The following is a 24,375-nucleotide window of genomic DNA, read 5'->3' as shown; positions in this document are numbered from 1 at the left end:
GTAAACCGACTTGTGACTTTCTTTTTGGCTGCACATAACATAATGAATACAAGTTACAAAAATAACTACTAGATCTTTTCTATATTTTTGTCCCAAAAAAAACAAAAAAGAGTAGCTATGACCAAAAATAGATTTTTAGCATAATTTGTGTTGAGTGCTTGTAATTGTACGTGATCGCCTTGATTGGTGGATGGATGGTAAAGTATGAACAATTCATAGCCCTGTGTGTTCACAACTAAGAATGAAAGATATAGTAATATCTATATATATATATATATATATATATATATGAGTTCACTACTTTTTTACCCAAATATTTAATTTCGAGATTATGTAAGCTTTTGTATTGGTAAATTAAAAGACTTCCAATTTTCAAACATATACGTGATATTATTAGTCGCCTCCCTCACTCGAAAATTTTAGATATATTTTGTGTTTTTTTTTACAAGGGATATAAAGAAGAAGAAACATACAAAACCCCAAAGGTCTCTGTCAGCTTATAGAATTTTCTATCTCATTGCAAATACCAAAAGCTTCAGAAACAGCATCCTGTTCCTCGCTGTCAACATTAATAAGCACACAGTCTCAAACTTATGAATATAACACACAAAATATATTGGATTTAAGGAAAAGAAAAAAAAGTCAATAATTATTAGATAAATCTGAGTGGGCTTACTTCTTGGTAATGAGATTCAAGCTGTTCTGTTATCTGAACTTGTTTTGTTAATGTTAAGTGTAATACCTGAAACACACACACACACAAATATAAAAGATGTATTTAGTATATGATATAGCTTGTCAAGCTTCTTATAAGATCAAGATCGAGAGGGTTGTGAACATACTGATTTGGTTTTGTCGAGATCAAGTTCTAGAGACTTGATCCTCTCTAGTGATTGCGTTAATAGCTTCTCATTTGCTTCCGGGATTTTTACACGTTTTCTACTAATCTCTGTGAACTTTTTCTCCATCTTCTTTAGACGATCTAAACACTCAAGAACCGGGTTGTTTATCGATGATTCTGCTGGGACGACGACTACATTATTGTTCTGTCTTTGCCAGTATCCAGGCAATAAGAAAGCAAAGAGAGCAAATAGCTTCAGTGGAAAGGCTAGTAGTATTTTCACAAAGAGGAAGATGTTCTCGCCGTTGATTTTCTCTCTAAGTGCACCAAACCGTAAAATCTGACCACCTAAAATGCAATAAAGATCATTAGCGATTAGAATCCATATGAACAGGATATTACCAAAAGGCATGAAGAAGGAAACAAGCACCTTCTCTTCTGGATGTATTGGCAAAAGAAGAACTATCAGTGTTCCTGTTATGTGTTTGGGTTTGAGACCGTTCTCCTTGAGCTGGTTCTATAGATTCCACGGTGGTAATGAATTTATCACCGTCTGATGTACTAGCCTGCACACAAAGAGGCTTAGTCAAAAACGAATCAAAATAAAACGTTTTGAGAAACAAACAGGTACCAAAAGAAAAGTAGGGCTATGAAGAGCACCTTATCAGAGAGTGGAGGAACTAAACAAGTGTACATTGAAGATCTTGACCCAGTACTGGAATAGTAATGTTCTTCAGACTCTGGCTCTTCTTTTAAAGTTTCGTTATAATATTCCTACCAAGAAATAAAAGTTACAACTTTGAACGTTACTTAAAAGCTATAGCCTAATAAATTACTATTGAACTCACTTTAGGCGGGATCATGTGAGTGGTAGAATCATGATCTCTTATATGCAGAGGAGTTTTTGTAGTTTGCGGTATAGGATTTACTTCCATGTCATGTACGAGCTGCAAATCAAGACACCGATAAATGTCAGCTCAGCCTATCATTACAGCTCATGGATTCATGAATCTCTTATAAACAACAATAAATAAAAAAAAGGACATGCCTCAACTATTTCAGGATCTTTCCAGGGTCCTTTGTTAGACCTCAAGCACCCTCCTTCGTTAGGACATTTGCATAAGCCTCCTAAGAATTCTGGAAGTTGACTGTACAAGAAAAGCAGTAATGATAACGTTAGTATGCCGTGACCAAAACTTAAATGAAGCTATCTACAAAACAAAAACTTATGAGTAGACCTATATTAGATTAACCTGGAATCAATCACTTCAAGTAACTTAGACAAGGATCTTGAGTCCAAAACCTGAGTAAAACAAGTAATGAGTGGTTTCCTGACAACAAATAGGAGAACCTATGCTTAAAACTCAAGAGAGATAATTAATCATTACTTGTATCTTTGCAATAGTCATCGGATCAACAAGCTTCTGTGCGGCAGGCCAAAGAATATTCCTAAAACCAATCCCTGCATTGACAATGAACATTCGGTGCAAAGTCTGCAAGAGTCAGAGACCATCATTACAAACTTTTAGAGCAACCGAAACATCCATATCCACTCAGCTCATTGGAGTCATATGACAAAACCTTCTCCCTTTCAATGCTTGGAATATAGTAATACAGAAAAGTGTATTCTTTCAAAGAGTTAAGTACCTCAGGGTAATAATTGCAATCTACTTTTGCAATGCTAGCCAAGAGATTTGCAGCTGTAGGAGTAAAGTTCTTCATACCCTGAACAACCAAATAGAAGATATTATAACTCACGAAAAACCAAGTGATTCCTTTAAAACATCTACAAGAGTTTAACCATACCAGGCCTTCAACATCAAGTATTGTAGTCGTTGTAGTGACTCGTCGCTTTGCTGCAACTGAACACGCAGGGAGCTTCTCTTGAATGGTCCTCTCAAATTCTTGTACATGATACTTCAAGTATCTCTCTATGGTAGTAACCTCCATAAGCTTACCAGGATGAGTTTTCCCAAGTCTCTCTATATAAATAGGTCTCCCATCTTTATCAACTCCATGATACCCTTGAGGATAGTGCCTTGTCACTTTGTCCAACTCTTTAAAATTAAAGTCCTATTTTTTTGTAAAATGTTGTTAGGTCCACAGCAAGATGCTTCTGTAACTCAAAAAAGTGATAAAGCCCTTACCTGTATAATGTGATCGGTTCCAAAATCTTTCCTCCATTTAAGCATTTGTTCCCATGCCGTGACAGTCTTGTCAATTTTGAAGTCCATTGTTTTTAGAAACCTAGACATATAAAAATAGCATTAAACTTTTTCATTTCTATATGATAAGAGACAACTTTAAATAGCAAATGCATCTTGACTTTTACCTTAACAACATATGGTAATCATCATGCCTAGGAGGCAACAAATCTTTCTTGAGAAGTTCTTGACGCAATTGAGAAACAATCTTCTCTTCTTCCTCATCCCTAACATCTTCAATCAAAGGGATCAAGTAATCGATTTTACGTTTGCCTTTCCTCTTCAAAGGATGTGTAAGTTTACTAGAACAACTAATAGCCTTCTTTCTCAAATTCCCAATTCTAGAACGCCTTGGCTCATCCTCTATACACTCAGAATCTGATAGTTTCTCTCTTGTTTCTTCACAACCTGCAACACAAATTATATATTTCAACCAAAACATCTAAATTTCAACCATTTCACTGATGGGATCTCCTAAAAATTTACCTGACATCTCTTGAAGAATGAGTCAAAAACGTCTCTCAAGGGATGATAAATATCTCCTCTGAAGGAAAAAAAAAAAAGCGCAAGTAAAAATCAAAACTTTGAGACCTAAATTGCTCCCATTGCCAAAAACAAGCAATGGTGCAAGACGAAGTCGTAAAAGAAAGGAATCGACAAAAACCCTAAGGGAGCCCTTCAAGTGTTACGCAAGGTTTGATTCCAATAAAAGAGAGAAACTTTTCTGAGAGATTTTTAAAAATAGTAACAGAAGCTGTAACAGATAAAACATCAATATCCAAAAAGGGTAGAGAGAGAGAGAGAGAGAGATAAAAAAAGATGACGACGGTTATACCTCTTACTATATACAAAGAAGAAGAGATCTGTCGAGGAGATCAAAGAGATTTTGAATTTTTAGAAAACTAAAACAGAGGATTTTTGGTGCACTTGGTTTCTCTCTGTCTCTGGGGGTTTCCTTTTTTAAACAAAAGTATTTGGAGGAGGAGGACTCTGTTTTTTTTCTTAGCACCACGAAATGGCCGACATGTCTAATTCGCAGTTTTAACTCCTTCCACATCTTTGTGTGTTTTTTTTTTTTTTATCATTATATAAAATCCGATGTCGTTTTTAAAAGGCTCAGATGAATACTTTTGGAAGTCGTAGTTTGCTGTATTAATTTGGCTTGCACACGTTTTCTTCTTTGCATCGTGTGTGTGTGTGTATTCGTTCGTGCAGTGTTTCGCATTAACTGTTGTTTGCCACATGCGTTTCTTAAAGCCTTATTAATTTGATCTACCAAACTTAAAAGTTAAAACCGGCCGAATCCAACTTTTGTCTATTCAAATTTTAAACTTCATTGTCATGGTGTTGTCATGGTGGTGGCCTTACACCAAATTCTTTTACAATTTGAATACATTATGTATCTTTGTCATACATATGAAAAAGACTGAATAAAGTAGCTAAATTCATAAAATACTAAAAATAATAAACCATTTTAATAACTTGTTCCAAATTGTCAATAAGTAGAAAAAGAAGAGAAAACCGTACCAATGGAACAAGTCATACTCAGTTGTTATTCTACTAAGTCTCTAGACTTTTCTAGTTGAACAAACAATTAGAGAGAGAGAGAGAGCCAATAGGAATCTTACACCGTTATCACCAAAAGGTGTTGGACCAATCTCATTTCACTATCAGTATTATGCGCACTTTTTTTAGTCATCCATAAACTTGTGTATAACAGTAGCAAGGGACTAATCAATAATCATAATAGCCAATTTATATAGCATTGCAAGATTTCAAATGTTTCAAATAAGGCATAATCAAGCTCATGTACACACCAAACACACGGCTTAACGATAAAAAACCAATAAGCAAAAAGTAGCCAAATTATAATAAAACAAAAGCCAAACTCAGTTTTTTTTCTCTTATTTCTACTTTTTAATGCGCAATGTACTGGTGTGGGTCTTATTGCTAGTTATCATCCCATTGCATACTTCTGGGTCCAGGATCTGGCAGTGGCCTCGTACTTGACTCGGTCTGTCTTGTAGATGTGAGCTATTTCAGGAACCAGAGGATCATCAGGGTTTGGATCCGTCAGCAGTGAGCAGATCGACAGAAGAACCTGTGGAAAATGCAGACCAACTTTAGTTCTTTAGCTTACATGCAACTAAAAGAAAGTATATTCAAGCAACTCGCTAATGGCCCTATTTAATATATAATGAAAATCCACACATCATGTCACAGATTCACAGCCAGGACACAACTAACAGAGCTTAGGCATTGACTATGCCCAACGGTTTGGGTTATTGTTTGTTCATATAACCAATGGAAAGACAGATTGGTCAAAGCAGATAATCACACCAGATAGAATGCATAAAGACATGACCATAACTAAGACATGAGCATGAGAAGATGCTGCAGAAAACAGACTAAATGATATGCTAAAAAAGTATGAAAGGGAAACAAATTGATCACCTTGGATATGGTAAGTGCAGGGCTCCACTGTTCTTTCAGAATATCAAGACAGATACTTCCATTACTGTTGATATTTGGGTGATAAACCTTGGTACGGAAGGACACCTACATCATAAAACATTCGCTTACTTGATTGAACACTTGCTCTAAGCACAAGGGTGGATGATAAACTTAATAAAACAATCCCCAACAAAACAAACAAACATAACAAGTTTTTACCTTTGGTGGCTTGAAGGGGTAATCTGGTGGGAAGTGAATGGAAACAAGGAAAACACCTCCGGTGAAAGGGCTATCTGTTGGACCCATGATAGTTGCTTGCCAGTGGAACATATCATCTCCCATAGGACCTAATAACATAACCAATTCATTAGAGAACAAAAACAACTCATACTCATTCATTATTCTGAAACAGTTAGTGCTACATCAAAACCACAGATTAAATCCCTCACCAGCACTGCATGAAACAGGAGGGTCCCTTTGCAAGTCCCTAAGCTCCTTGTTAATTCTTTTGGAAGCCATTGAAAAGTCCTTGCTGCTGCTTAAAAAAAAAACTCAGATTCAGTAAATAAATCACCAAAATCCTACATGTATACAGATGCAAAAATCACTACACATAAAAGAATCAGTAATAGCATAAGGAGCAAGAACAAAGCTAATCCTAAAGGAAGAGACTTTATACGAATTAAAGACTCGTTCAAGTATGATGATACACTGCATGAAGAAGTAAACTAGAAAAGTTCTCCAAAACCATACGGTGATACGGATAATGCAATCCTAATTCAAACTAACAAATCCGATCAAAGATGTACTGATTCCGATGATCCGATCAAACAGAGAGTGACAAATCATCAAACAATTTCAGAAACAGGATCAAGCAAAATCACGGATCAGACTAAAAAAGGGTTAAATCTTCATAAGAAGGTACGAGAAGATTCTAGAACAGAACAAAATAACATGGATCGACGCTAAGGTAAACAAACAGAGAGATCAGGATTCTGGGTAAACCCTAAAGAGAGACGATGATGATGATGATGAATCAAATCGAATTCGAGAGTTTTCGGGAGGTAATTGTTTTTGATTTGACCTACCTTTTTGTGTTTAGGTTGTTGATCTAGGGTTTTTGGAGATTGTGATCTTCGGAAATCTCAAGGGGTTGTTTTGAAGATGGATGATGATGAAGGAAGGGCATTGATACGGCTTAAATAGATTCCCTCATTCGAGCGGTGAAGCTTTGCCACGTAGCCTTTAGCTAGATTCTTATCTTATGGGCCTTTAAAAGGCCCAATATTTTAGCAAACATAGATTAAAAAAAAAAATGAAAAAGAAAGTAAAAAGTAAGGTTTTGGTATCTTCTTATTGATTGATTTTCATTTAATTTTCATAAATTTAATATTTATTTTAATTAAACAACACATTTAATCATATACATTAATGCATACTATAAATAAGTTTTGGTCTCTCTTTATTGGTTGATTTTCATTTAATTTTTATAAATTTAATATTTATTTTAATTAAACAACATATTTAATCATATACATTAATGCATACTATAAATTCATTATTTACTACTAAATTGCAACTGAAATTACATAAATTGTGAATTGACTTTTTCTCCTCCATTTATTTTCATTTAAACATACTATTAATTATAATTGTAACTCTTCTAATTTAATTATTTTAAAAATGTAACTTCCATCACTTTTTATCTTATAAATAACCATTCTCACATCTTCTTCCACCATATCCCAAATCCTAAATATTTTATTTGTTTTTTTTTTAACGGCAAATCAATTATATTAAATTAGAAATGTGTTACAAGATACATGATATACAAAACCTCAAATACAACCATTGAACCAAACAAAGGAAATTGAACACAATTTCGATGAAGAAGTGGAAGTGACCATGCTTTCCAAACGGAAGCCTTACTGGCAACATACATAATCTGTTAAGTCCCCTCTTCATATACTTGTAAAAGGCTAACATCTTATAGATGAAACTCCCAAATGCTTCCTGCATCATTTTGATTAAAAGAGTACATTGATATGTTGCTTGAACTGGTTTTAGATCATGTCTTTTGCAACGCCCTCTCCATCGTTGTTGCTTAGTGGCCATGAATTCTTTTTCCGTAAAAACTGTAGAAACCGATCGGAGGACAGCGTGAACATCACCATCATCGACTCGCCTTCTTAGAATGAGGAAGTTATCACATAAGCCAATTCCTTCAATCGTAAAAACATCCTTCGTGATTCTCGGATCGAATACCCAAATGACTTCTCCAAACCATAAGTCAGGAGTAGATTCATCGGTTACAAACCGGAGATGACGCCAGGGGATGAGACCACCGGAAACAAATTTTGTATTAAAAGATACTTTACGATTCAAACGAATCGACATAGCACAAGGCGAAAAACATTGGTGTGATGGAGATGTCAAAACCATCGGTGAAAACAGATTGAATTGATAAGCCAACTAAATCGTGAACTGAAACAAAGACAAGTTCCAAGTATGATATGGGGCCGTTAGATGGATAACTTTGATCATCACCAACATGATATGGCAAAAGGCATATATGTGAAACATTCAACTTGCCATGATATCAATACAAACTAGAAATTTGTAAGGGTAAAATAAAAAAAATCAGAGAGAACGACGGTGGCCGACATCGTCGGAGAGACCGATGTCGTCGGAGAGACCGACGCCGGCCAAAACGATTGATAAGGGAAGGTGTCTTCGATCGGTGGGAAGTCGTTTGGGAGAGAGGAAAACGGTTTTCTTTTGGGAGATTGTTAGAAAATATTTTCTTTGCTTTTTTATAATAAGAAACAATGAACTAAATGAAACTGAGCATACCATGTCTCGCAAAACAAATGAAACTGAGCATACCATGTCTCGAAAAACAATTCAAACACATACCATGTCTCGCAAAATAAACATCCCAACAAAGAAAAGCATGACTTAAAATCTTAAACAAATGAAACTGATAATGATAAATTGATGTTGTATAAATACCCAACATTACATTCGGTTCACTAGCTAAATATATATGTTTGAAACTGATGTTGTCTAAATCTTCATATGTAATATAGTGATATCTTGTATAAATGTGTTCGGGTATAAATAGATACTTACGGGTTCTCGGGTTCGGTTCGGGTAATACCAGATACCTGTGGTTATTTGAAAACAAAAACCGATTGGTTATTTATACAAAATCAGTTTGGGTCGGGTTCGGGTATTTTCGGGTCGGGTTTGGGTCGGTTCCTCGGGTTCGGTTTATTGCCCAGGCCTAGTTCTTGCATAGGTTGAAAAACCCCAATTAAAAGTTTACAATATATTTTACTTTGTTTTATGTACTTCTTCTTTTCTTCGTTATTTTCTTATATTATTTTGATTTAAAATACATATGTATTCTAATAGGTATAAAAAATTTTTGATGACCATAATAATATTTTGGTTATAACCATCTTATAATAAGGGAATCAAGCTAAAGAAAACATCTTAATTCTTTACTTTAGATGTTTGATTAGTTCTTACAAATTCATGTATATTTATTTTATTTTTAAAATTTGAAATGTTCTCATGAAATAATTTTTTGTAATATAATTATCAAATCAATTTTTCCTACCTCTCCCTTACCTCCAACAAAATTGTAATAAATATATTTTAGAATACTCATCATTATATTTAGTTTGTGATTCAACATATAATTATATAAAAATCAGTATTTTTAAATTTAATTCAAATATGTACTTTAAGGATTTTACTATATAAAAAACCAATTTGTATTTGTTTTCTTTCTAGCTTTTACTACAAGGATGAATAATTAAAACTAAGCCTAGCAATATAACTTAAATTCAGGGGAAATAAAAAAGAGAATTTGTTAAAAACGCCCCTTTTGATATACCCCTTTTCAAAAATACCCTCTTTTCTGGCCATTTTTATTTTTGCCCTCTTTTAATTTTTAATGACCATTTTACCCTTAGATGAAAATTATTTTATTCAATAAAAAGAAAAACAAAATTTTTCGGCCAAAAAATTTCCGACATATTTTCCCGCCAAAAATTTTTCGAAAAAATTTTCCCGCCAAAAATTTTTTTTGTCAAAAAATTTTGTTAAAAAATTTCGACAAAAAAATTTCCCGCCAAAATTTTTCCCGCCAAAAAAAATTTACAAGGTTTTTAAAATGTTTTATAAGGTTTCTACCTTATAAACACCTTGTAAAGGCTTTTACAAGATTTTTTAAAGAGTTTTAAAAGGTTTTTTAAACAACTTGTAAACGCTTTTACAAGATTTTTAAAAGGTTTTTAAAAGGTTTTTAAAAGGTTTTTAAAAAGTTTTCAAATAGTTATTAAAAAGATTTTTAAAAGGTTTTTAAATACCTTGTAAACGCTTTTACAATGATTTTAAAAACCTTGTAAAAGTTTTTATAAGATTTTTAAAAGGTTTTTAAACACCTTGTAAATGCTTTAAAAGCGTTTATAAGGTGTTTAAAAACCTTTTAAAAGCATTTACAAGCTTTTTAAAAGCATTTACAAGGTTTTTAAAAGCGTTTACAATGTGTTTAAAAACTTTTTAAAAACCTTGTAAACACTTTTAAAAGATTTTTAAAAGCGTTTACAATGTTTTTAAAATGTATAAATTTCAATATTTTTGGCGGGAAAAATTTTCGATTTTGGCGGGAAATTTTTTTTTTGGCGGGAAAAGATAATTTTTTCGGGAAAAATTTTCGATTTTGGCGGGAAAAAAAATTTGGCGGGAAATTTTTTTGGCGGGAAAATATTTTCGATTTTGATGACTGTACATTCTTGTTGTCACTCAAAAAGGGTAATTTGGTCATTTTGTATATAAAGAGAGGTAGTTTTAAAAATGGTCAACATGAATGGGTATTTTTAAAAAAGGGTATGGAAAAAGGGGCATTTTTGAGGAATGCCCCAATAAAAAATTGTAATATAATTATCAAATCAATTTTTTTTAACTCTCACTTACATCCAACAAAATTGTAATACATTTATATTAGAATAATAATCATTATATTCAGTTTTGAATTTAACATATAATTGTATAAAAATCACTATTTTTAATTTAATTCAAATACTTTAAGATTCTCTATAGAAAAAACAAATTGATTTTTTCTTTTCTATCTATCTTTTATCACAAGGATTAAAAATTATAACTAAACCTAGCAATATATCTTAAACTAAGGGGAATATATAAAAAAATGTATTTTAAAACTTTGATTGCACTTCACATGATTTTATAGGAAATATATATATTTTTTACTTTCAAATTAGTTTAGTTTTAAATTATTAAATACTTTAGGCTATGTGTTAGCTTACATGAAAAACTTAAATTATATATTTAATTCACATAGTAAAATTTTATTTTTTTATTAGTAATATTTTATTACCTCAAATGCTCAAAAATACTAATAAAAATTATTATAAAAGTTGAACAATCAAAAACAAATTATTTTAAGAGATATGTATAATGTATATATGATTATATTTAAATAATTTATATATTTTGATATTGTATGATTTGAATAAATAAAAATGTAAAAAAGGTTAATGACATTTAAATTGATTTGTTAAAATTTTTTTTATGATTATCAAATAAATTTAAATTAATTAATATATTATATTATACAACAATTGGATAGGGAAAAGGGCCATTTCATACCCGTACACACTCCGAAAGTGCGAATTGCTACCTGTACAAATAAGGAGTGCCAATTTATACATGTACCCTAAGACATTTCAAATTTCATACCTATACTCACAAAATTGAGCCAATTTCACAGTTCACGTTAACGGAATTAAGTCAACCGTTAGAGATGCTGACTCAGAGTCCACGTAAAATGCAAAAACGACGTCGTTTTGTTTTCTTCGAAAAAAAATTGTGAAATAACCACACACTAGAGGTTCAAACCCACAACCTCTTCCGTATTTAGCATATGACTTAACCAGTTTATCCCACAACAATTCTCAAAAGAAACATACAAACTTATTAATATAAACCTAAGGTAGCATCCATCGAAATCGAAAAAAATTGTGGAAATCCCCACTGCCGCAGGTCAAACCCAGGTACTCAGATACAGACAGCATAGCACTTAACCAACTGATCCAACAACAATCCTCGGTAATAACACACAACTTTATCTTTATAAACCTATAAGTATCTAAGTCCCAATTAAATGAATTTGAATTGGGGAAAAAATAAAAATCCTAGGGTTCTTCTTCTATCAAATATAACTGATAAATTTATAAATTTATATTTAAATTATAAATTTATAATTTATAACTGAGAATTAAATAGAAATTTATAAATTAAGTATAACTGAGAATATATTTATAAATTTATAAATTATCAGTTAAATGAAATGTTTAAAGTTTAAGGTTTAAGGTTTAAGGTTTATAAATATTTCATTTAATTTTTAAATATAAATTAATTTAATTTAAATATAAATATATTCTCAGTTATATTTAATTTATAAATTTATATTTAATTCTCAGTTATAAATTATAAATTTATAAATTTAACAGTTATACAAATTTATCTTTATATTCTCAGTTATATTTAATTTATATTAAATTTATAATTTATAACTGAGAATTAAATATAAATTTATAATTTATAATTTCATTTAATCTAATTTATAAATTTAATTTATAAATTTAAATTTATAAATATATTCTCAATTATATTTAATTTATAAATTTATATTTAATTCTCATTTATAAATTATAAATTTATAATTTAAATATAAATTTATAAATTTATCAGTTATATTTGATAGAAGAAGAAGAATCCTAGGATTTTTATTTTTCCCCCAATTCAAATTCATTTAATTTTAGACTTAGATACTTTATAAGTTTATAAAGATAAAGTTGTGTGTTATTACTGAGGATTGTTGTGGGATCAGTTGGTTAAGTCCTATGCTGTCTGTATTTGAGTACCTGGGTTCGACCCGCTCGCACTTTCGGAGTGTGTACGGATATAAAATGGCCCTTTTCCCCAATTGGATATGTTACTTTTACCTTAACGGGAAAGACTATGTTCACGGTATCACGTAGATTTGACATTTTTTTTTCTCTCACCGTCAAGTGAACCAAGAAGTAGACAAGTTCGACAAGTTCGCCAAGTCTCACCGTCAAAATGAACAAGAATTAAGTTTGTTGTAATCGACACTTTACATATTACTATGGCAAATGTGTTATGTGTGTATCAGCATATTAATATACTTGAGTTTGTGAAGGTTAAATTATCATATGTGAGATGTTAACATCTAAATTGGATTAGAAATTTCAAATGTTTTATTTTCATTCTATTAAAAAGGGAACAGTACATAACAAATTTTGAATAGTCAGTCGTACATGGTAAATCAAAAATGGCAAAATAAGCTACCTTGCATCACAAGAAACTAGGGTTTGAAGGTTTAACAATTATCAACTGTTGTATCTAGTCTATTTTTTTTTTACGATCTCATAGCTCCCAGTTTCTTTTGGCATTGCGACCACGCACAGACTGTTGAACTAAACGGTTCATCAGTAAACCGAATGAAATATTGGTAGACAGTCCAACCGATTTACTTGAAAAATATATTCTGCCGACTAAATTAACTGACTAATCGAGTAGCCTGTCAATTATGAAAACAGAGTTGACATGTAACAGAGAATGTCGACTTCAGTAATAAACATGTGAAAAATACTTGAGAACAGCATTGCTTTACACAATTCACACACATTATATTGAAACAAGCTTTACTTTGACGTTTATGTATCCAAAAACATATTATGATTACTATCATTACGAATTACCAGACACAAACCATCATGATTTAATGTTTTCTTTATGCTAAAATAATAGTAAATAAAATAAAAGCTTATAAAAGAAATCTCTTGGAATCCCAACTTTCCAACAAACAAGAAAAAACATAAAACAAAAACAAATCCAAAGTCTCGGAGAGAGACAGAGACTCATCACCTCCTTAGAAATTTTGTCATCTGATCTCTCTCTCCGGGACAATGATAAATAGACAGACAAACACATTCATAATTCATATATACAACAATTCTATCCCCAGGGGACAAGAGAGACAGTACCGTGTCATCAAGAGTGGTATATGGCCTTTTTTTTGTGTCGAATTGCATCGGTTTCATATTCCTTTTATGATCACGACAAAGATCTTTAATTTGATTGTTCTTACGCTTCTCTTGTCTTGGCTCTCTTCATACCGAGGCTATTGTAAGGAGAAACAGAACCAGACATTGGAGATCCTTCGTCACGAAGAGTTCCATTGAGCAATGCTAGCTCTCGCAGCTGCTGTTTCTTGTAAAGATCATGAGTTTCCTCCTATAACACAAACCAAAGTAATTAGGACCGTCCATTTAAATTGTTTCAGGTGAGAAAGGGAGCTAGAGAGCTGATGAAACAAACCATAGGAGTAAGAAGATCGTCGAGTATTTCACGAGCTTGCATGAGACGTGCATCCACTATCTCAATCGGCAATTCTGCTTCGACTAAGATATGAAGTGGTTCATTTAGGTGCTCGTATCCTGGTTTGCCTCTCATCATTTCCTCCTACAAGAAGAAAAATATTAAAGCGTTTAACAAACATTGGAATGACCGAATGAAGATAAAAATGAAGTTGTAAATTTACATAATAGAATACCTTGATTGGATCTTTTATACTGCCTCTTCCTCTTATCAGAACACGGCAATCAGTACTTGCTTCAACTCGCTTCAGGGAGTTTCCTCTAGGACCAAGAAGACGACCGACAAAGTTGAACTGTCATATCGAAAACTTACTGTTATATTCCGACCAGATAGTATATATACACAATAATATCAAAGTAGAGATGATATATAATTCTTACATTCGGATAACTGTCGACTGGAATATCGACCCTGATTGTTCGCTTGGCAATGAGACCAGATGAACTATCTGGTGAGTGAAGCCAATTTGGTCCAGGAGACGATGGAACAGATCTCTGCAAATGATCAAACAACACAATTAGAAGCAAAATCAACCTTAAAGCATAAGCATTGACATATCTAGCTGCAGCATCAAGAGCAACAAAATAATGAAACTTCTTTCCGTGAAACTTCATGCAATGGAAAAAGGCAACTGTATCAAGGCATTGCAACCTGTAGCTGACATATCCTAATAATATGTATAGAGTGATCACATATAAACAAGAAAACTATAGCAATCACAACATCATTTCAATTCTGGTCGTGAGGATCATGGAGTATTTAATTAGTGTGTTAGCCTAGGCTACCTGTCATGATAAACTACGACTAGAAGCAGTCAAAGATGGTTATGTCAGCATAACTAAAGTCAATAAAGATTCTATTGCAGTAGTATTGAATTAGACAAAAATTAAGAGTTATGTTAATGGTTAGTAGTCATACTTCTGATGGAAACTGTGATGCCCATCCGTTCAGGTCAGCTCTTGCGTTCTGAAATATCCCTCCAGAAGCCAGAGGGTTATGGTGGTCAAGCCCACTCTGACTTAAAACTGTGGCATTCTCCAACAGTGTGGTTACACGCAAAATTTCTGTTTCAAAAATGTCAATTTCCAAGAGTAAGACGCACCAGTTAGAATTAGTCAACAAATGGAGTCAGCAAGACAGCATAGTTAAATTGAGTTAGCAAAGAATAGTTTCTTGCTCTAACTCTAGTTAAATGAAATGACAGAAGTCACTAGTCAGTGTATAAGAAATGCAGAATTAGTAATTTTGTGTTCTAGTACTAACATTAGCCTCTCTGTGGATTGTAAGATTAGACACACTTGGGGGTTATTCAACTACTTTGTTATATTATTTCTAACTGTCTCTCTTAGCAGCAACGTTTAAGGTGTTCATCAACTGTATGAGAGCTTCAAAGTTCTGAAGCAAGGCATGAATATTATGTGAGCAGAAAACACAGATAATAAACAACAACAAACAGAAAACGCTCACCTTGGTTTAGTAGCCGATATGCGTGTGGAAGCACAGGCAAGAATGGAATAAGCTTATGACGCTCTGCAAGTAACTCTGAAAGATACCTGCCAAAACAGAAACATGTGCATAGTATCCAAATTAGTAAAGCCTCAAAGACACAGTTAAACTACAAGCAGATCCCACTCAACCAATACAAAAACGTTAAATCCATTACAAACCAGATTCAAAAAAACCATTCTTTTAGTGAAGTGGATCTAGTCAATCAAGAATACAAACCAACAATAACAGAACGAACACAACCAACGAGCTACAAGATCTCACAACACAAAAAAAGACTGATGCTTTAAAGAAAAGGTGAACCGGATTGATGCAAATATGAGCTAAGAAGATGATCCAAGCTATTGAGATTCAATCAAATGAATCAGAATCGAAACATAGATCCTAACTAGATAGAATCAGAAGAAAACAAAACAGAGAAATATCCAGATTCATCAAAAAAAACTATATAAGATCTAAAAAAACCAAAATAGTCAAAACAAAGATCAACAAACTTCATCAGATACATCAGCTAATCATAAAACCACCAAACAATATGAAACTCAAAAAAACAAAGAAAAAACAAAAAAGTGAGATTCCATTACTTCTCTTGCTCAACGAAGACAGAAGACTGTGATCGGAGACCACCAGAGTAATTAGGAGAGTGAGGAGCAGAAGGAGGAACCGAAAGAGACGAAGAATAATTGATAAATCTCCCTCCGCCGCCACCACCAACAACTCCACCACCACCACCACTTCCTCCTCCTCCACCACCACCACCACCAAGCGACGACATCATCATCATCTTTAAAGACAAAGAATCAGAAGAGCAAATAGGGAGAGATAAGAAGAAGATGAAGAAGCGGCGGAGTCAGGTCAGAACTAAAAGCTGTTGTCTTGTCTCTCTATAACGTCGGTGGATTTATAGAGAGACTGTGTGTTGTTGTTAGGTACTATCTCTCCCCCAAAAAAAATGATTGCTCGTTTGCTTAGCTGTTTTTTTCTTTTTTCACCTTTTTTTCTTTTCTTTCATTCATATTTTACACACTTTCGCAGTTTTACCGCTCTTGTTAGTTTCTTTCAGAAGCCTCTTAACCATCTAGAAGTTTTCTTAAACCAGTCCCGGTTTATTTAAATACGGTTTCAATAAATCTGTACCGAAATAACAAAACGCTGCGTTGCGGGAAGCGAAGCTCTGATTCTCTCATTCCCAGTGAGAGACGCGAAGGTTGAAGAAGAGGGTAAGGGGAAGAAGAAGAGAAGCTGGGAAAAAATAAAAATATGGAGGAGACGATTCCGTTTAAGAGCTTACATAGCAGAGAATATCAAGGTCACAAGAAGAAGGTTTGATTTAATTTCGAAATCTTCATTATAATTTGCTGTAAAATCTCAAAACCCTAATTTTGGGGGATTTTTTTTTGTTTTGTTTTGTTTGGGGATTTGAAGGTACATTCTGTAGCTTGGAATTCTAACGGAACAAAGCTTGCTTCGGGTTCTGTTGATCAAACTGCTCGTATTTGGAACATCGAACCTCACGGTCATGTAATTATAATTTCTCTTTTTCCTTTTGTGCTTGCGATGATGATTAATAGATGGAGAAGTATTTGTAGTTTTGATTCAGACAAGACTTGTTTAGTCATTGAGTTTTTTATGTTCGATTATTGTGTCTTTGTCATTGTTAAGTTTTGAGTTTATGTACTCTTTTGTAATTTTGATTATCTATGTTGATGTGTTGGATATATATATACAGAGTAAAGCTAAGGACCTTGAATTAAAGGGGCATACTGATAGTGTTGATCAGCTATGTTGGGATCCTAAACATTCAGATCTTGTTGCTACTGCCTCTGGGGATAAAAGTGTTCGTCTCTGGGATGCTCGCAGTAAGTTATTGTGTATTCTCTTAATGGATTAGCTTTGTTATCTGAGAATTGTAATAGGCTGTAGCTTAGTTTCTTTATTTTCTTATGGGACTAGCTTTGTGTCATTCACAGATACTTCTTGGAATCTTGGCTTTTGCTCTTGAGTTATATCTCGGAAATTATTGATTGGTGAGAATAGGATTAGATAGAAAAATTTATAAGAATTATAAACTTGTTAGTTAGCCAGATTTCATTATAGAGCTATTTAATCAGGTTTGTGATATGTGGCTACTATGGTGTGTTTTACTGTCAAAGAAAAATTGCTTGAGATATGACTTCTTCGAGTTATACAGGTGGAAAATGTACACAGCAGGCAGAACTTAGTGGAGAGAATATAAATATTACCTACAAACCTGATGGGACACATGTTGCTGTTGGTAATAGGGTATTATCTCCATCCCCATGTCTTTACAATTGAATTGTTCATTGCTGGACTTTTTTACGCAATGCTTGATGGATCTACTTTATCTGTGGTTGATATTTCTCTTACTGCCCAATGTAGGATGATGAGCTTACAATTCTGGATGTCCGTAAGTTTAAACCTTTACACAGGCGAAAATTCAATTATGAGGTAATGAAAGCTCAGACTCATGGCTTTCTTTTTCCTCTTCCCTGTCTGCTATTTCTAGCTCATGCGGTTATATTTCACCTAACTTTCTTGTTTATGTAATAATCCCCTTAGTTTTTAAAGTTAGCAATTCTCTGGTTTCGTCTTCTTGTAACAGGTAAATGAGATTGCTTGGAACATGCCAGGAGATTTTTTCTTCTTGACTACTGGACTTGGTAAGGATTTTGGATTCTGTTCTTTCCTTATTGTTGAACTTCAGAAAATGATCTTATTGGAAACTTCTGTTTGTATGTTCTTTTGACCAGGCACTGTTGAAGTTCTTTCATATCCATCTCTTAAACCACTTGACACTCTCACAGCCCACACAGCCGGGTGTTATTGCATTGCAATTGATCCTAAGGGAAGGTAATATACACTATACAGTATGTTTACATTCAATGTCTTACCCTCTAAGACACGAGTTAAATTTTATTATTCCGGTTTCCTTCTCTTTACAGATATTTTGCTGTCGGAAGTGCGGATTCTTTAGTCAGCCTTTGGGATATCTCAGACATGCTTTGCTTAAGAACATTTACCAAGCTTGAGTGAGTCCCAGCCTGAAATTTACATATAAAAAAGACTTAGTTTCTGTTACATGTTAATAAGTTTCTCTCCTCGCAGGTGGCCTGTCAGGACAATAAGCTTCAACTATTCAGGAGAGTATATTGCTTCAGCCAGTGAAGATTTATTCATAGATATTGTAAGTTATATAGTCCCGACTTAAACACTGCTAATTACTATCTACTTTCCTCAATATGAGATTAGTGCCTCATATCTGACCTCTAACTTCCAAACAGGCTAATGTCCAAACCGGGCGGACAGTGCATCAGATTCCATGTCGTGCTGCCATGAATAGCGTTGAGTGGAATCCCAAATACAATTTACTAGCATACGCAGGTGATGACAAGAATCCCAAGTATAATACTGATGAAGGTACTTCTTCATTGTTAGCAACAACACATAACTCTTACAACTTCGTTGCAGAAATTGAACAATAGCATTAACAACAAGCTCTTTTTGGATCTCTTTGCAGGTGTTTTCCGGATATTTGGTTTTGACAGCACATAGGAACAGAACTGCATCTTGAACTGCTTGACCCTTGTTGTATCGGAAAAATGTTTTGTGCTTTGTGTACACTACTAATGTCTTGACAGTATCAAATAATTACACGAAGAGTTTGCAGTTGTGATTTTCTATAACACTGGCATTTTATTCACTGCAAAAATGGCAATATACAAGATGTGTTCTTTATTATTAACGACGAATTGAACTTAATAATCATTGATCAGAATTCTGGTTCCGAGTTACATCTATTCTCTATGTGTAAAGCGCTAAAAGTTACAGATTGTTCTTGGACCCGGGAGTATTCTCAACTCTGGAAGATTTGACAGCAACTCTCTCAAAGCTGATGATGCAGAGGCCAGTGACAAGCTTTTGCTAAGATCGGACCAAAAGCTTCATCCCCACGATGGAGGTTGAAGAAAAATGCAGAATCCTGAGACATATAGAACATATTTATCACTGAGAGTCCAGATTTGGATTCAAGAACAAAGAACACAAAATTTGCTTACCGAAAAAAAACAAATAATTATTAGAGAGTTTGGCTGATCTGTCAAAATCAGCAGAGGATGAACTTTGAGACCGGGAAGAACAATCCTGAAAAGCAAAGAAGAACAATGGTGATCAAATACTGAGAGAACCAAGTAACAGGTTTCCACTTGATCTCAACGCTTGAGCTCTTCATCCTCTTCCCACTCATTGGCTCCTTTGACAAATCGAAGCTCGAACCTTTCATCCTCAACTCCAAAACACACCGTGTAAGCGTTCTGTTATCATTCCTCTCCCTATGAACTCCTCTGTAAACTTTCCAAAACACAAACAGCTTAGCCTGAACAAGAAACACAAGAACCAACGAAGTGGCTAGTGACACTGCAGAAGGTATCCACCATTTCTTGCAGACCGCGTCTCTTCTCATCAAGTCATCGTCATCAGAACAAGAAGCAGAGTAGACGAGAGTGAAGAAGAACCCGTGGAAGACGAGGAAGAAACAACAGAGCTGAAAGATCTCTCTTTTGATTGACTCTAGTCTTGATTCTTTAAGAAGGACACGACGACAGAACAGATCTTCTTCTCTTTGCCATAGCTTCAAAAGCAACAAGTGTCCTGGACTCTCTGAGATCTCAGACAACGGATGCTGCTGAATCACCTTGAGTATCCCCAACCCCGGATTCGAAACCGTAACCAACTGTTGTTGCTGTTTTTCTTTATGCTCTTCGTCTACCGGAATCTCCACTACATGAGAATCTTTAGTTCCGGCCATTAGAGTATTGATACTTTATGAAGAAACAGAGATCGGAAATGGAAAGTAATATGAGAGAAGAGATTGAGAAATGAATAAAAATTGCAGAGGAGACTTGAGTTTGTTGTTCTTTTTTAGTAAGATTTCTTTTTCTATGAAATTATGATTTTTCAGGTATTTAAATTGTTGTTTGTTTAACGGCTATATGTGTACAACGGTCGGATTGTTTTCTTTTTTACGTTATGTTGATTTGTTACTGCTGCGAAGATAATGTAGTAGGCGCGACCTTTTCTCACTGTAACGGCTATATTTTCTTTTCCAACGTGTACAATCTTGGGCCATTAATGGGCTTAATGATTTGCAATGTGCTTGAAAGGTTAAGTAGGCCCAAAGTCGATGTTCTGGTTCTATAGCTTTTGCTCTATGATTCCTTTGTTTCCTCCACATAAAATTGTATAGCAATTTTTAATTTAATCTTTAGAGAAATATTGGAATTTGGAAGTGACATTTTTTAGTTTTCGTAGTCTAATATACTACCAAGCCAACATTAAAAGGTTTGTAACTTTGTATAGTCCGACATGAATATTATGGTATTTATTTACATTTCTTCATTATTAAATGCTTTACAAAGCAAAACTTATTAATCTCTCAAAGAAAAGAAAAAAGAAAAGTAAAAAACAGAAAACACCTAATTAATCATGACCAAATGTTTAACTACCAAATGCGATCCAAAATAATGAAAAACCAAACAAGAAATCTTTATAAGAAAAAACGAACGTTGAACGAAATAAGAATCAAACCATATGATTGATGATATCATCAGCTTGTAAATCCCACAAGACATTATCCACATTAAACACATGTTGATGTTGTTGTTGTTGATGATGATGATGGCTCCTCATCATCATCATTCCATCACCTCGTCCTCCTTGAGATCCAATCTCCTCTTGATCAACCACTTCTCCCTTCAGCTTCCTTCTTTCCTCCTCTTCCTCCGCTGCCGCGGTTTCAGCCACGGCCGTGCGTATTCCTCCGTGACCTCTCCATGCTGCTATCGCAGGAGACGCCGATCCATCATTCCTTTCTTCATTCCCAAAAGATGACGAAGACGATCCATAGGAGAATCCGTTGCCCATCTCCCATAGCTTCATTATTCCATTACCAGCCTCTAAACCATCCATTTTTATCTTACCAGCTTCGTTATCAGCAGCAATCTGGTTAAAGTTGTTAGGATTAGGATTAGGGTTTGAGAAGTTGATTTGGTTTAGGTCAACACGTTTCTTGGTGAGCAAGTGAAGCATCTCGTCCTTGAAACAACCGAGGGCAGCTTCAGCTAGGTGAGAAACCTGAGGAGGATTTAGTGTAGTGGTGATCTCTGCCATCAGATGCGAGAAAGGCTTGTGGGTCACCGGGTCTATTCCCATTCCCGACAACTTCTTCTTCAGCTTCGTGTTCCAATAGTTTTTCACATCGTTGTCTGTCCGACCAGGAAGCTGCGCCGCTATCAACGACCACCTGATCCATACCCGATAAAAAACATTAACAAGGTCTAAAATTAAAATTAAACTTCTCAAAGTTTAAATCCGTATAGTTAAATAGGGTATATAGAAAACAAGGTCTTATTCCCTTTCTTGAGAATCAAGAAACGTATAGACAAAGTCGTTAAAAAGATATATACTCATTTGTAAGTCAGAATCATATTTTCAGAACTTATAAAAATAAATTCGGGAATTTATCAGTCCATCTGTAAATTTATACACCAAACCTAAATCAAATCACTCCAAGAAAATCCAACGAATGAAAAATATTTAAATCCTAGTTAATCAGATCTAGTCATACCGGTTACCAAGAACAGAGTGAAACTTGACAATGATGTGTTCTTCAGCTTCAGAGAACTGGCCGTGTTTCAAATCAGGACGCAAATAGTTCGTCCATCTTAGCCTACAGCTCTTCCCACATCTTTGCAACCCTATTAGAAACCAATTTTTTGTCGATCCATTTATATATACATTATTATTATCACATAAGAATAATATTACTTGATTAAAATAAAATCATTTAAAAAAAATGATAAGAGAACTAAATTACCAGCATTCTTAGGAATGAGACGCCAATTACGAGTACCATGTTGAGCAATATAAGAAGCCAATTTGTTGTCTTCTTCAGGAGTCCATTGTCCTCTCTTCACATTCTCCTTTTCACAACATGGAATCCGACCCATTTCTTCTTTTCTAATTTCTATCTCTCGATCGATTTGATTACTCTTTTAGTTAATTTACCAACACAAAAAAAAAAGAAAATTTCGATTAAGAAATGAAAAAAAATAAAAATAAAAGAAGAAGCTTATAAATCAAAGATTGCCCAAAAGATTTTAAAACTGCCAAACTTTTGATTTCTTTTAACTTGTTCTTGTAATTAAGGGTTTTAAATTGCAAAAGAAGAAAGGAAATGTATGCATATATATAATAAAATTGAATTAAACAAAAAATGAAAACATAGTAAAAATTAGCATCAAATGTGCATGAAGTGATTAAACTCTTTAAAGAATTCAACGCTACAGAGCGTGTGATTCCCTTTGGCCGGTAGGTCACCCACTCAACGCCTGGTCAACTCCTTTTACATTCATTTCATTATCAGAATATTCACCCATCAATTATATTCTTGATATAATTCACACTTTAATTATACATAATTAATTCTTCTGATATTATATCTATGCAAACTATAACTTTAGCATTTTGGTGATGGGTAGGACGATTTGTATAACAAACTAGGGTTTAGATCATCACTATTAAATTGATTTTTTTTTAAATATATATATGTAATCATATTGAAGTTCTGAGGAATCTATATTTTCTAAGTTATGATAATTCTTTTTATTTATTTATTTATTTTAAGGGAATGTCTACGTGAAGTACGGAGAATATCGCGAGAGCGTTCGTGTGCATTAGTGAGTGTTCGTCTAAAGCACAGAATCTTGTACTAGTACAATTAGGTACCTACTTATGTCAGCTTTTGTTGTAACATCTTGTAGTACGTACCTTATCCACAATACAGACATGAATATATTCAAAAGTGAATCCGACATCAAAATAAAATAAAATAAATTTATGGAATTAGACGTAAATAACAGATTTTTGAATATATATATATATATATAAATTTTGTAGATTTGACTTCTAATTCGAAATCAATTGATATCAGATGATAAAAAATAAATGATAATATATGATTCTAATAAATGATAATTTACTTTACAAGCATATAGTATATTTTAATTTTTGTAATATTCGATCGAAACTATACTTTTGATAATTCAACGAGAAATATGGATAATACAATTTGATTATCTTTTGTGTTTATATAATCCGGATAACGTAGGTTTGGATAAGTAGAACAGTTCAGATAGACATGGTAATTTTACCTTTTTAAAAAGTATTATATCAATTAAACTTAACACTCTTTCTTATTATTTTGTGTGTTGTTTATCTGTTTGCTATGTTACTTGCCTTGTCTTAGAAGTTCAAAAAGAAAAAATGATATAGCATTACAAAATTTTCTTGGGAGGATTTTACAAATTGTATCTCTCTAAAAATTCGACTTAATTTTGTTTTCTTATCAGAGCCATATCATTCTAAGGATTCTCTTTATTCACTTGAAATTCCCATGAATAGGAAAGATGCCTTTTCCAAGTTTGAACTAGTCAGAAGAGTAAGCCCGAGAAGAAGAAGAATCTGACTTCTCTCGGAGGTAACGACTTCGACCATAACCTAACTCTCTCACCACCGACTCAACCATCCTCTCAGCAACTCCGGTTCCAACACCAATCTCTTTCGCACAACAAACCAGAGAGGCTATTCCCACCAACCATAAGGCTGCAGCCACCCCAACACCAACCATTGCCGCCACAAGAATCGCCACCGTCCCAGCGAAAACCGGAGCAAATATCAGCATCAGTGGAGAAACGATCAGAAACAGAGTTACCGTCGCTACGAGGCTAAAACTCATCAGACCAAAGAGCGGCCCGACCACTGCCACTGCTGCTACCGTTGCTTCCACAACCGACGAAC

The 24,375-nt window shown here is 33.8% G+C and overlaps 7 protein-coding genes across 9 annotated transcripts in view; 1 reads left to right on the top strand and 6 right to left on the bottom strand.

Moving 5' to 3' along the window:
• Positions 376-4,041, bottom strand: LOC104732821 (phosphatidylinositol/phosphatidylcholine transfer protein SFH14-like). 2 transcript variants are annotated; one of them, XM_010452421.2, is made up of 15 exons: positions 3,881-4,041; positions 3,532-3,589; positions 3,174-3,453; positions 2,989-3,088; positions 2,648-2,914; positions 2,489-2,566; positions 2,230-2,334; positions 2,095-2,144; positions 1,890-1,989; positions 1,690-1,788; positions 1,502-1,615; positions 1,272-1,407; positions 843-1,189; positions 677-742; positions 376-559 (listed from the first exon to the last, which is right to left on the bottom strand). In XM_010452421.2, the coding sequence occupies exons 2-15, from the start codon at positions 3,536-3,538 to the stop codon at positions 536-538; spliced, it is 1,773 nt and encodes a 590-aa protein (XP_010450723.1). In that variant the 5' UTR covers positions 3,539-3,589; positions 3,881-4,041; the 3' UTR covers positions 376-535. The 2 variants fall into 2 exon arrangements, with proteins under 2 accessions (XP_010450723.1, XP_019092271.1); XM_019236726.1 differs by having other exon boundaries at positions 3,532-4,041.
• On the bottom strand, positions 4,784-6,693 carry LOC109124628 (ubiquitin-conjugating enzyme E2 30). Its single transcript, XM_010452412.2, has 5 exons — positions 6,588-6,693; positions 5,949-6,034; positions 5,719-5,846; positions 5,500-5,604; positions 4,784-5,146 (listed from the first exon to the last, which is right to left on the bottom strand). The coding sequence occupies exons 2-5, from the start codon at positions 6,016-6,018 to the stop codon at positions 5,003-5,005; spliced, it is 447 nt and encodes a 148-aa protein (XP_010450714.1). The 5' UTR covers positions 6,019-6,034; positions 6,588-6,693; the 3' UTR covers positions 4,784-5,002.
• LOC104732810 (KH domain-containing protein At5g56140) lies at positions 13,271-16,421 on the bottom strand. Its single transcript, XM_010452397.2, has 7 exons — positions 16,086-16,421; positions 15,463-15,548; positions 14,914-15,059; positions 14,376-14,489; positions 14,171-14,287; positions 13,936-14,079; positions 13,271-13,851 (listed from the first exon to the last, which is right to left on the bottom strand). Exons 1-7 carry the CDS (start codon positions 16,283-16,285, stop codon positions 13,702-13,704), a joined length of 957 nt encoding a protein of 318 aa, XP_010450699.1. The 5' UTR covers positions 16,286-16,421; the 3' UTR covers positions 13,271-13,701.
• LOC104732790 (THO complex subunit 3) lies at positions 16,660-19,502 on the top strand. Its single transcript, XM_010452375.1, has 11 exons — positions 16,660-16,824; positions 16,927-17,022; positions 17,231-17,360; positions 17,693-17,784; positions 17,902-17,970; positions 18,125-18,182; positions 18,273-18,372; positions 18,465-18,551; positions 18,628-18,706; positions 18,804-18,939; positions 19,040-19,502. Exons 1-11 carry the CDS (start codon positions 16,762-16,764, stop codon positions 19,072-19,074), a joined length of 945 nt encoding a protein of 314 aa, XP_010450677.1. The 5' UTR covers positions 16,660-16,761; the 3' UTR covers positions 19,075-19,502.
• LOC104732801 lies at positions 19,236-20,475 on the bottom strand. Its single transcript, XM_010452386.2, has 2 exons — positions 19,578-20,475; positions 19,236-19,501 (listed from the first exon to the last, which is right to left on the bottom strand). The coding sequence occupies exon 1, from the start codon at positions 20,324-20,326 to the stop codon at positions 19,625-19,627; it is 702 nt and encodes a 233-aa protein (XP_010450688.1). The 5' UTR covers positions 20,327-20,475; the 3' UTR covers positions 19,236-19,501; positions 19,578-19,624.
• Positions 21,100-22,554, bottom strand: LOC104732780 (transcription factor MYB80-like). The gene is made up of 3 exons (XM_010452364.1): positions 22,394-22,554; positions 22,145-22,274; positions 21,100-21,820 (listed from the first exon to the last, which is right to left on the bottom strand). Exons 1-3 carry the CDS (start codon positions 22,524-22,526, stop codon positions 21,100-21,102), a joined length of 984 nt encoding a protein of 327 aa, XP_010450666.1. The 5' UTR covers positions 22,527-22,554.
• The window catches only part of LOC104732770, a 1,026-nt gene continuing 481 nt past the window's right edge, over positions 23,831-24,375 (bottom strand). The window contains exon 2 of one of the 2 annotated variants that reach the window (XM_010452356.2): positions 23,831-24,357. In XM_010452356.2, coding sequence (XP_010450658.1) covers positions 24,005-24,357 — 353 coding nt within the window. In that variant the 3' untranslated portion in view covers positions 23,831-24,004. Of the gene's footprint in view, positions 24,371-24,375 lie in introns of both variants that reach the window. The other variant, XM_019232239.1, reaches the window with a different exon arrangement.

Source organism: Camelina sativa, chromosome 2 (genome assembly GCF_000633955.1).
Source record: "Camelina sativa cultivar DH55 chromosome 2, Cs, whole genome shotgun sequence".
NCBI lineage: Eukaryota > Viridiplantae > Streptophyta > Magnoliopsida > Brassicales > Brassicaceae > Camelina > Camelina sativa.
Note: the sequence above shows the minus strand (reverse complement) of the source record. Positions and strands in the feature narration are given on the sequence as shown.

Excerpts from the sequence above, each read along its gene's own strand:
- LOC104732801 (XM_010452386.2), bottom strand. The coding sequence starts at position 20,326 with ATGGCCGGAACTAAAGATTCTCATGTAGTGGAGATTCCGGTAGACGAA.
- LOC109124628 (XM_010452412.2), bottom strand. The coding sequence starts at position 6,018 with ATGGCTTCCAAAAGAATTAACAAGGAGCTTAGGGACTTGCAAAGGGAC. Across the intron at positions 5,847-5,948 it reads TCCTGTTTCATGCAGTGCTG|GTCCTATGGGAGATGATATG; the intron begins GTGAGGGATTTA and ends TTATGTTATTAG. Across the intron at positions 5,147-5,499 it reads CTGCACTTACCATATCCAAG|GTTCTTCTGTCGATCTGCTC; the intron begins GTGATCAATTTG and ends CATTTTCCACAG.
- LOC104732780 (XM_010452364.1), bottom strand. The coding sequence starts at position 22,526 with ATGGGTCGGATTCCATGTTGTGAAAAGGAGAATGTGAAGAGAGGACAA. Across the intron at positions 22,275-22,393 it reads TCTCATTCCTAAGAATGCTG|GGTTGCAAAGATGTGGGAAG; the intron begins GTAATTTAGTTC and ends GGTTTCTAATAG. Across the intron at positions 21,821-22,144 it reads CACTCTGTTCTTGGTAACCG|GTGGTCGTTGATAGCGGCGC; the intron begins GTATGACTAGAT and ends GGTATGGATCAG.
- LOC104732810 (XM_010452397.2), bottom strand. The coding sequence starts at position 16,285 with ATGATGATGATGTCGTCGCTTGGTGGTGGTGGTGGTGGAGGAGGAGGA. Across the intron at positions 15,549-16,085 it reads GTCTTCGTTGAGCAAGAGAA|GTATCTTTCAGAGTTACTTG; the intron begins GTAATGGAATCT and ends CTGTTTTGGCAG. Across the intron at positions 15,060-15,462 it reads ATATCGGCTACTAAACCAAG|AAATTTTGCGTGTAACCACA; the intron begins GTGAGCGTTTTC and ends TTTTTGAAACAG.
- LOC104732821 (XM_019236726.1), bottom strand. Across the intron at positions 1,789-1,889 it reads AAGATCCTGAAATAGTTGAG|CTCGTACATGACATGGAAGT; the intron begins GCATGTCCTTTT and ends CTTGATTTGCAG. Across the intron at positions 743-842 it reads ATCTCGACAAAACCAAATCA|GTATTACACTTAACATTAAC; the intron begins GTATGTTCACAA and ends TGTGTGTTTCAG.
- LOC104732790 (XM_010452375.1), top strand. The coding sequence starts at position 16,762 with ATGGAGGAGACGATTCCGTTTAAGAGCTTACATAGCAGAGAATATCAA. Across the intron at positions 16,825-16,926 it reads ATCAAGGTCACAAGAAGAAG|GTACATTCTGTAGCTTGGAA; the intron begins GTTTGATTTAAT and ends GGGGATTTGAAG. Across the intron at positions 17,971-18,124 it reads GGCGAAAATTCAATTATGAG|GTAAATGAGATTGCTTGGAA; the intron begins GTAATGAAAGCT and ends TTCTTGTAACAG.